At 41.4% G+C, this 11,464-nt stretch overlaps 1 protein-coding gene across 1 annotated transcript in view; it reads left to right on the top strand.

Annotated features, from left to right (window-relative positions):
* LOC104516054 (DENN domain-containing protein 5A-like) overlaps positions 1-2,734 on the top strand; it is a gene marked incomplete at its 5' end in the record, with an annotated part of 49,879 nt that extends 47,145 nt beyond the window's left edge. The window contains 2 exon segments of the mRNA XM_010160253.1: positions 1,220-1,388; positions 2,074-2,734. Of these exon segments, the coding sequence (XP_010158555.1) occupies positions 1,220-1,388; positions 2,074-2,257 (353 nt within the window).
* Positions 2,735-11,464: the final 8,730 nt, after the last annotated feature.

The raw sequence follows: 11,464 nt of genomic DNA on the forward strand, positions 1-11,464 counted from the left end.
TGATTTGGGTTGGAAGGAACTTTAAAGACCATCCAGTTCCAACTACCCTGCCATGGGCAGGGAGACCTTCCCTTCCACTAGACCAGGTTGCTCAAAGCCTCATCCAGCCTGGCCTTGAACACTTCCAGGGATGGGGCATCCACAGCTTCTCTGGGCAACCTGTGCCAGTGCTTCACCTCCCACTCCAGGAAGAATTTCTCCTGATACCTAATCTAAATCTCCTCACTTCCAATTTAAACCCGTTACCCCTTGTCCTGTCACTACAGGCCCTTGTAAAAAGTCCCCCCCCCCAGCTTCCTTGTAGCCCCTTCAGGTCCTGGAAGGCTGCAATAAGGTCTCCCCGGAGCCTTCTCTTCTCCAGGCTGAACAAGCCCAACTCTCTCAGCCTGTCCCCAGAGCAGAGGTGCTCCAGCCCTCTGAGCATCTTCATGGCCTCCTCTGGGCTCGCTCCAACTGGTCTATATCCTTCTGATGTTGAGGGCTCCAGAGCTGGATGCAGTACTCCACAGTAATTGAGAATAGTGAAAGCAATAAATCACTTTTAAGAGGCTGAGTTGCCTTATAAAGCACAACAGATGGTTCCTAGTGCTATTGGTACTTACTGGACATTGTAATAAAGGGGTTATAAGCATACATTTTTCATTCAGCAGTCTAGATCCTTTGACTTATTGCTGAATAAATCAACTGAGTACACAAACACCTTTTCTAAAAAGAATTATTAATACTGTTACTGTGTTTTGAGTAGGTACTTTGACATCACTCTTCTCCTTACATCATCATTTTACTGTCACATCTCAAACTTCACTGGATACTAGAACCTCTTCAGCACTGTTAGGAGGGAAGGAAGTGGAATCCCAGTTTTACACATGGGGAACACAGGTCTGAATCAAACAAAAAAACCCTCCTAATGCATAGACATAATCATTCAGGAGGTTCATGGATGGGCTTTGAATCCAGGCCTTCAACCTGAACTGTCCCCTCCATGACGCAGAAACTCATGATGAAGAGTCAGCGGTCTGATATGGGCATCAGATGGCCTTATGGATTTGTAAGCATGCTTATGGGGAAGGCATTGTCCTGGGGTGGTATTTAATCATCCAAATTTGGAGGTCTTAGTGCTTAATTATTTTATTCCAAGCACAGGAGAGTTATATTTCAGATACTTTAGGACTGCTATATGCACTGATGAGACTTCATTATCTCCAACCATTCTCTTAAGAAAAAGCACAAACGTACTATGAGACCCTTGAGCAGAATGACATGGTCCCGGAAGAGAACTGGCAGATAAGAGCCAGGAATTTCTGTCGATTTATCACTGCTATCAACAACACTCCTAGAAACATTGGGAAGGATGGCAAGTTCCAGATGCTGGTGTGTCTTGGAGCCAGGTATAAAGGAACTTTATTATTATTGGTGGTGGTGGTGGTATTATTAATCATTTTAATAAAATGAAAAGGATGTTGCATATTAGTAAGTTAAAGCCACACACCTGCTGGGTTGTGCAGTCTGACTATTACTTACACAGTTCTTGGATGTCACTAAAGAAGGATCAAGTGAACTGTGCCCTGATTGAGTTCTTAGGCATATGAAGTGTGGGAAATCTGAGATGCAGAACTGAGCAGCCGAATTGAGAGATAAGGGTAGTAGGCTGGTGTGAATGTACAGCTAGCTAGGTTGGAAGATGAAACCAGAAAACCATCCATCAGTGAGGCCTCTCTGCTTAATGACTGGGTGAATTCCCCACCCTTCACCTACTCGTTGTAGGAGATGGGCAGGAGGGAAGGTGGGACCATCTAGGATGCTTCTTGGCACAAAGGCCATGGAGCAGGCTGTGACTTTGGGCCTGCTTGGGACTTCCAGGCCTTGTGGGAACCATATATTTTGATAAAGCTTTGGAAAGCCACATCTCCTGTGGATGCTCCCTACTTCCGCAGTTACTCCCCCTTCCCTACCTTATGAAAGTGTGCGGAGAAAGTCTGTTTGGAAGGCAAAGAATAAAAATAATTTCAGTGTAAATGAGAAATTAACTTGGCTTTATTTTTATTTCCAAATGGCAAATTGCCATTTTGTCAGAGACCACCTTTTGCATCACTGGATCGCCCTGCTCGCAGACTGCCCGATCACAGCACAGATGTATGAAGACCTAGCACTGATTAAGGATCACACTCTTGTGAATTCTTTGATTCGAGTGCTGCAGACCTTGCAGGAGTTCAACATTACGCTGGAGGCATCTCTTGTCAAAGGAATCGATATCTGACCTCTTGTCCCACAGGAAAAACTATCTTTAACAAAAAAAAAAAAAGCAACAAGGAGTGAATCTCATTCGTATGCAAACGTTCTGTCTGCCAGTACATTGTATCGTGAACTTGTTCATGGCCCTAAAATGCAACTTTGACTTTTCTTGAAGGAAACTCCAAAAATAGTACAGGCAAATGGATAGAAGCTGTAAACTCAATGTAAAAAAGAGGATTTTGGTATAAATCTATTTTAGAGTTTATTTGCTGATTTGCTTTTTACACACTTTCATGTGAAAGAGATAGAGATGAGTATTGTGCAGCTTATTTTAAAGCTGCAGTATTTCCTTGCCATAGAAAATGTGCAGTGAGCCTTTCAGCATTCTGTGAACTTGCCTTCAGATATGCTGTGTGTCATAGACCCCAATGTATACACCCCATTTCTGCTGAGAAGGTCATTCTATAGTTTTTAAACTAATATTTTATATATTAACATTATTACCAATGTTTGATTTTTAATGTATCGGGTCACGTTCTGCTGCAAGGGAACTACAAATCTGATGTGTGCTTTCTTTAATAGCTGCAAAGCACTGATCTGTCAACAAATCATTTTTTTCCTTTATTTTTGTTGTCAGTATTATTTTTAGTGAAATCCAGGAGACTGAACCATGAAACGTGCAGAGATCAAAGTAATATTTTTCATATTGGTACGTAATTGCACAGAAATTAATCGTGTTTTTTAACTGATGTTTTTTATTTATTTAACCTGTCGTTGTGTTTTGCAAGTTTGTCTTTAAAAAAAAACTTCTATGATATAACTGGCTATATTATGTTATGAATCAGAAATTACAGTGCAGCCCACTTAAATGAAAAACCTGGAATAATTGTTCATAACACAAAAATGTTCCCATTTGAACCAGCCTTTTGAAGATTCATATATGGTTGCTGCTGGTAATTCTCTTAACTGCTAATAAAGAGGGAAATGAGTTCTTCAAATGCCAGATGACTAAATAAAGATGTTTATAGCTCCATGAAATAATAATGGTACACCTTACTAACAAATACAAGGATTGCTTAATTTCTCTGCGAAGACAGTGAGTAGTAAGGTTTTTTCCTTCTCCTTTTGAATGAGTGGGTCCTGTTGTCTCAGTCTGCTTCAATTGGGATGCTTCTATTTTAAGCAGAGGAAGCTTTAGTCTACTTCTGCAATAAAACACAAACATTTTGAAATCTTAATTTATTGGAGATCTGGAACTTGGCAAATACCTAAAGACATCTCTGTTCATTTGAATCCTCTGATAAAAATCTCTTAGAAATGAATGTGTTTTAACAGGCTGATTTATCAGCATCCCAAATTACTGTACAGAAATTCAGGGCTGTGTATTTAAGAGGTCTCCACTGTATAAACTTAACTCAGTATTGTCTCTCTTTTGGGAAGCAGAGTCCAAGTTTTTCAGTTCATACAACATTGTAGCACCTTTTCTTTACCTACAGCTTAGTTGCATCTTGTGATAGCTTTATTTCCATAATTTATAAATATAGCACATGTATTAAATTTTGGACTATTTTTACTTTTGTCCTATTTATTTCATTATTAAACTGAGAAGTTCCTTTGTCACTACTTGTCAGAGCAAGATTCTTTTTTGATTTCACAGTAGCATTAGGAAGAGGCAAGGGCAATGTCCAATCCACTCCTTGTGCTGGGTAGGTGTGAATTCTTTCACAGTCTGGAACTTACAGAAACATTTCACGGAAGTATTTTGTATGTGCAGGTTTGGTTTTGTTGGTTTGGTTGTTTTGGGTTTTTTTTTCCCCCCCAGCTTTGGAAGGGCAGAAATAAAACAGATTTACTTTATTTTAAGAATTTCCTGTATTCAACTTAATACGTTGGGATAATTTTTATATGCTTGCCCCAAATTGCTTATTTATGTATTATAGAAAAAAAAAATTACAGTGCTTTCAGCTATATTTAAGATGCCTTTACTAGGCCTGTGTATTTCACAGGGAATATGTCTATGTAGCAAGAGAGAGCTGGATTAATTATTTTGACTTTAACAGATTAGTTGATCCTGTTAAAACCATATCTCTCATAGTATTAAGTATGGATCAATTTTATCTTGCATGAGGTAATTAACCCTGAATTAAGGTTGGTTTTTTTGGCCTCGTTACCACAGTTAGCGATACCTGGGATGGACACAGGCCTGGGTGTGCTGGTTCCCAAGTGGTGGGTTCTGTGGCTAGCACAGGAGGATGAAGCTCTCCATCGGTGACAGCACCCTGTGTACGAGCTGCCCAGATGCAAAAGGAAGATGCAGAGCTCGTCTTCCCAGCTCCTCAGTTACTTTATTTTCACAGGAAAGACCGTGTTGTGATAGACCCTTCCTGCCTCTCTCACCGGATGGCTATGCTTAATCCTGTTAGGATTCAAAGCACTTTTTGCTGGGGACTTTCAAGTCCACCGAAGGGCCAGTATTAACTATAAGTATGTGGTAGCCTGCCCTAGTGTTTTGGAAGCAGATTTGGCTGGCGTATCCAAGAACAGTCCAGTCTGTAGTAGCAGCTGTAATCCCTACCCCTCTTCAGTGGTTACCACAAATCAACCTACTTCTTTCATGGGTGTAACTAGCATCTGTCCCGTGGAATAAGGTGAAGGATCCAGGATTTGCTCCTTCCATGCCCTTCTGCTGAATTGGATGACTCCGTATAAGAACAAATGGTGTAGTCAGCAGCCTTTACTCTTTAACCAGAGCTTTGTGAAATCTGTTTTTAAAACTTGGGTTGTGTTTTTTGTTCAGAAACAAGCTACAGATTAATGCAATTGTAGCCTTTTTTTTTTTTGTTACTTTTCTAAAATAAGGGAACAGGTTTGGTAGGTGAAGGTGGCTGTGTTTTGGGGATTTTTTTTTGTAATCATCAGTGAGAAAAGATAATGTGAGGGGTTTTTTTAACAGCACACATGCGTTCTGTAGAGATATATAATGATAAAAATTAAGTAGTTCAAAATGCAGTAAATATATAGTGCTAAATTGACCAAACATGTTTACAGACTGATCACCTGATTTGAGGGGGAAAAAAACCCCAAGCTGTCACCTATCAATTATTTATGCTTCTTTGATTAATGCTGTCAGAGTTGATCTAATGATACTTCACACAAAAAGAAATTGCAAATTAATAAAGACTTTGTTTAAATGTAATGAAAATACTACGATGGTAAGTTTATACACAAAAAAGCCTTTACCTGCCATAAACTTAACCATCTGACGCTCTGTAGCTGCAAACATACTGATGAACTGAAGACTATGCCACAACTTTTTCCATTACAGAGAGTATTTTTCAAATTGTCCAAATGGGACCTACTAGCTGGATGATCCATATTTTTGATGTGTTTTGAATTCATGAATACGTTAAGATTTCTGCAGTGAAACTATTCAAAGTTAACTTTTTCTGTATATTGTTAAATGATTTTTGTCCGTAGTGCAAGATACTTACTATAGGATACTTGAAAATACTTGAAGATATTGTACACGTACTTCACATCTTTGTAGTTCTTTATTTTATACCTAGAGGTTGGCTGTTAAACTGAGATAAAGCATCAATACCTTATAAACTATATATTTTACTACATGGGGAAATCACTGGCTTGGTTTTTTTTAAGGGCGGGCGTTCAAGTTTACATTATAATGACAAAACCAGGTACTGTTTTCCTTTTTTATTTTTCCTGTGACATTTCAATCCATTGGACATTAAATGTGAATTGGATATACAACAGTTTTACAGGTGTAGCTTATTTGCTGAATTGCAATAAAATTTGTCTTCTAACATGAAAAATAGCATTCATGAGCAATTTCCAGAGCCTCTCATTGTAATTTGGCTAATCATCTTTTCTTCTTTGCCTGCCTGCAGGTACGTATGATGTTTTAGTGTCTGATTTCAGGAGACTTTTTATGTACAGCTTTGTATCCGATTCAACTAAATGCCTGCCTCCCTCCCAGCAGCAGGGCAGCCTTCTGGCAAGCAGTTGCTGTCGGTCAGACTGCCATCAGTGGAAGAGATGCCTACTCAGTAATCAGGGAATAGGGAGAACGAGAAGGCAGAGGGGCTAATGCAGATCTTGGAAAGTGTCTGTGAGTACACACACAAGTATGTGTTGCCATTTATACTAGTCTTTTTTGTGCCTTAGAACAACTGTTGATCCCAAGAACCAAATTTGGTGGAGGTCTCCAAATTTTACGTTCTGAAAAGTACAAGTAGTCACTGCTATGTGTCATGTACTTGACCTTTCTCTTTATGTGAGAGGATCCATACAGAGAAGCAGGAATTGTTGGAAAAGTAACTATCTAATGCTTCAAATATAAGGTAAAGTGAGAAAGCACTGTTCTCTCTCTCTGAGATTCTGACAACATCTGTGGCACACGTGCACGCCCAAGCATTATTACCTATATTGCCTATTTCCTGCTTTGTATACCCCATGTTTGCCCAGGGTAAGATCTAACTTGACGGATAGTCCCACAGGAGGAATTGCTGGGTGGAGGGATTGTATTGGCACAGAGGCAAAAGTATGGTTCCTTCCCTCTCCATTCATTCACTTTTCAAATGATTTGAAGTACATACCGATGTAGTGGAGCCCTCTGTAATCTTGGTTCGTTAGATACTGCTCTGCTTGTCTCACCTTGAAACTGGTTCTGCCTGTCTTACTGTATATTAAATCCAGTTTTTAGGTTTGAGTGGAGTAGTAAATAAATGTGAGCATAACTTATTTGTGGTTATGCTTTTGTAACTTTTCTGCTGCCTGTGTCATGCAAGTTTTATACATCAGCTGTGTGAGAAGCAGGTAGACCAAGCCAGTTTTACTCACTTTCATCTTTTCCTTCATCCAAAATGCACTCTCCAGAACATCCCTGCTTGAGCAGGGGGGTTGGACAAGATGACCTCCAGAGGTCCCTTCCAACCTGAGTCACTGATTCTGTGGTTCCTCCCCGCATACAATGACAGGAACAGGTAAGAAGGCTGAATGCCACTTCTCCCATATTGTACGGTTTCTGCCAGTCCTTAGTAGCCATGTGTCTGCAAAAAAAGATCTCATCCTTCAGGTGCACTATTTTTCCTGTGTTTTAGGGAGCTGCCCTCCCTTGTGGCAGCTACAGCCAGAGAGACTTGCTTATTCTGCTGACCTGCATGTTAGCAATGGCTAACCTCTGCTTTGACAAATTTCTGACAAATAGAGAAGGTAATTTTCTCATCCTGGGAACAGTGGTTCAAGTTAGGCCTGTTCAAAAGTTGGTGGGCTTCCCTCATCATTGAGGTGTTTTACACCATCGGATAAGATGCAGAAGGGAAGGAGTTTCATCAGTATTTGGAGGTATCTCTGCTTCCTTCACCTTTCTTCGTTTCTACACACACACACCCCCCGTCATCTGTGGTGGAGCCTTCTTTTAAGCAAACCAAGTTTAAAAATGTCAAGATCTCTCTTGTGGGAGGCACATCCATCTTCCCGAGCTGGTGGGGATTCTGCACTCCTACAAGGGATGGTATCATCCTGTGGGCTCACCGGGGGAGAAGCTGAGAGGGTGAACTCAGCCTGCCCCATCCTCTGATGAGGTGGTGCTGGTGTCCTGAGCCTTGGGCAGGTTCGGGGGAGTGCAGTCATGAACATGGTACCTGCTGCCAGGTGTGCCGCGCTTGTGTGAGATGCTAAACCTTCCTCTCTTGGAAGCTGAGACCATCTCAATTCCCTAGGGTTATTAGACCTGCTGCTTCTAATTCCTCTGCAGAGCACCATGGGGATGGACGTGGGGCAGTCCTGGATGGAGCTGTGAGGTAAGTGCAGCTTCAGGAAAAACATTCACCTCGTCATGGGTGGCCTTGAATCTTTCAGATTTCCTGCAAGGGGAGGAACAGAAGGAACAGAGAACTTAGCAAAGTGTGTTCTGGAACTGCTGGGTTCACAGCACTTTTCCAAGTGGTGGGTCCAAGGTGCTTTTGTAGAAGGTGATGCTTACTAAGGTCTGTTGGTGAGGAGAGTTTGAGTGCTAGGCAGTGGTTGTCTGTTGACTAACTGGTCTAAACACATGGGTCTAGAAATGTGCTTGTGTTACGAATTCTTGTAGCAATGTCTTGGAACGTACTTAAAAAGTACAAATGTCAAAGAGCTGCCCCGAGCAGATCTTTGTCTGAAAGTCATTTCACATAGTAAAAAGTCTCCTTTCTTCCCTATTAACTCAAAAGTTGTATGTTTGTTAATAGAACATACTCTGTTCAGTCCTGCAGTGAACAGAAACTGTTCTTCAGTGACCGTGGCATTTTAAGATACAGATCCCACAACATTTAAAATATCACTGATGGATCGAATGTTTGTTTCAGGGAAGTTTTTCTATGGGTGGCATAAAAAGACTTAGTCAAGGAGTATGAATTATGTGAGAGGATCTTTTAGACTCCTCGTGACCAGAGGAACCCCAGATTTCCTCTCTGTTTGAGACAAGCCATGTGCAGGTCCTGCTCCCAATGAAAGCCACTGTTAAATTGCAAAACTGAATGCTGATTACTGTTATTTTATGTAGAACTCAACAACGTATTTGGTAGCTTGGAAAACCCTTGGATACTAATATGGGAAGTGTCAGTGCAAAAGTGAGTGATTCAGGTCAAAGGAAGACAGTTGTGCAAAACCCAGTATACAGACAGAGGTAAGTAAGACTGGAAACTGCAGCTCTGAGGTATTGTGTGTGTGAAAAGGTTTGGAATAATGAAATATTTGAACGTATTTCCTCACTTGTCTGTCTGGCCCTTTCCCTTTTTTGTTCTGGCATCTCCCCCTCCCTCCCTGTTTTTAGCTTCTGTCACAAGCACTTGTGCTCGCTCAGTCGTGTTAAGTTTTGGGTCAATAATGCAGTTGCTCAGCTCAGCAGTCCTACTGCTTCTCACTGCATTAAAGTGCAAATGAAACAGCAGTCTAGATGCCTTCAAATAAGGTTTGCTTTTCATTAAATAATAGAATTTAACAAGGATTATAACAAATACATCAGTTTTTATCCCAAGTTTTCAGACAAAAGTATTTAACTCGGGAGATCAGGTGCAGAATTCCTGGGGCAGTTTTTCCATCCAACTGCTCTGCGGGAGCTTAGTCTCGGTCTCTCAGTGCGAGACAACTGAGTGATATTTGCAGTGGAGGGCAGGGGGAGTCGGGGACGTTGTCTATACGGAAGGGTTCCTTTGGAGCGCAGACAGTGTTTGTAGCAGTGTTGCGCTCCTGGCGATCCAGGGAGATCCAGCGGTGTTAGCAGGACAAAGTTCTATGTTTTGCAAGATTATGAGGTAGCACCCACGTTGGTGCAGCTGGAAAAAGCAGACAAGTTGTCTGATGTGCAGCCTTTCTCCAAACGTAAACCAGCCAAAACTCTCTTCCCCCCAAAGCATCCATGAAACGTAACTGAATGGGACTCTGGTCCACACAGCACCGAGAAAATTCAGTTCAAGACTAAAATGCTGTGTAGCATCTGAATGAGCAAAACCTTTGCTGTTGGTTTTAGGATCACTATGCAAAATGTATGAAAATTGCATACCCTTCTTGCAGATATTTGCCAGTAGCTAGTTTCCTCCTTAAAACTTTGATTTTAATTTGTTTTTTTAATTGTTGAAAAAAGCCCCACAAAACAGTGCTTTTTATTTGGGGTCTCTTTCTGTTGTTGAACTGCCCCTGGTAAGGTAATTTTTCTTTCATCATACCTCAACTTACTGCTGAAGTTGAGTCTTAATAATTTTTCTAGCTTCTCTCTCCCAGTAAAGATTGTAGCAGCCAGTGTGGGCATCTGTCACTGTGACTGTAGCTGAATAGAAATAGTTAAGAAGGCTGCAGAAAGATGTCTGAGTTGAGGTCTGCGCTTCTGTTTCATGTCTTTGAAGAGATATTTTAAGGGCAGTTCGTCATAAACAAGAGAGTATCCATGTGGAATAATAGCTAGGGTCCTTCACAAAGCACTTTCAGGTTGATGTATTAATAAACGGTTTCATTAATTAAGATAAATTGAATATTGTTGCTGTTAGTTTTCCAAGCTGTGCTGAGATATTTTGATGTAATTCAGGCGTTCCCAAATATTTATGTCACTTTATATCTTAGTTTACAGAAGTAATTAAGATGCTTTGCCATTACTGTGTCTCAGAAAGCTTTAGTTATTTGGGTATACGGCTGTCCTTTTCCATGTCCCGTACTGTTTCTCCTGCTGCCCTTTTTATGTGTAGGTTTTGTGTCTTTCGTCAAATCTTGTGATGAATTTTAATTAAATTAATATTAGGTGAGTTTATTGAGGATCTTTGACTGGAAAGTGCCAGAAATATGTAACAGCCCTTCTGTGAGGTAGCGGGTAGTCACGTGCCTCAATGGAGTGGCTTCCCTGGGCATGTAGGAGAATGGTTTGTAGAGACCCCTTGACTGATAACCCCAGATGTGCCCGTGGATGTGCAAATTCCCTTCGTGAGTGTGGTTGTTTATTCATGAGGTCATGGAAACTGTGGGGAGAGTCTTCGTTCATTTATTGCTTTCTGTTGGCCGGGGAGGAGGCTTGGGGTACGGTGTGGGGCTGGAGAATCCTTGGAGTGTTTAATGAGCAGCTTTATGCATTTATAGATGAGTTTGACTAAGACTGAAACTGTCCAGGAGATACAATAGGTTGTTTCTCATTGGATTTTCGAAGAGAATAACTTTGATCATTTCAAAAGCAATGAAGCTTGATGCTCCAGTGAGAAAGGAAAGTGGTAATTTATAGCTGCCATTAAGGAAACAAAGCCAAAGGCTGAGGCGAAGTTTCACTCTGAAGATTTACTAATGTGTATAAACCACCCTTACAACTAGAAATGGCTTGGTATTTCTCACAGAACAAAACAAAAGAGAAGGCAGCGAGATGGGGATGGGAGGGAGGGGTGGGAGTGCATACTGCTGCTTTTGCTTGCGCCGGGAAAGGTCAAACGACATCTGGGAAATTATAATTTCAGTGAACAATGGATAGGCTGCTTTTACCTGCCGAAGGAAGGACAGCTGCGAGAAATCCCTGGCTGGGAAGGGAGGTGGGATGAGGCTGGGGGTGGTGGTGTGATGCTGGGGATTCTGGTGCCGCCTTCACTTGGGCACTTGGCGCGCTGCTGCGGGGTGTAATTACTTGGTAGAAGTTGTAATGCTGGGTGTTTTGAAGAAACGCGAGGCGGGCTCGAGCGAGCTGTGTGTGTCTGGGCTGTGACGGGGC

The sequence above is a fragment of the Eurypyga helias genome, unplaced genomic scaffold (genome assembly GCF_000690775.1).
Source record: "Eurypyga helias isolate BGI_N326 unplaced genomic scaffold, ASM69077v1 scaffold15401, whole genome shotgun sequence".
Taxonomy (NCBI): Eukaryota; Metazoa; Chordata; class Aves; order Eurypygiformes; family Eurypygidae; genus Eurypyga; species Eurypyga helias.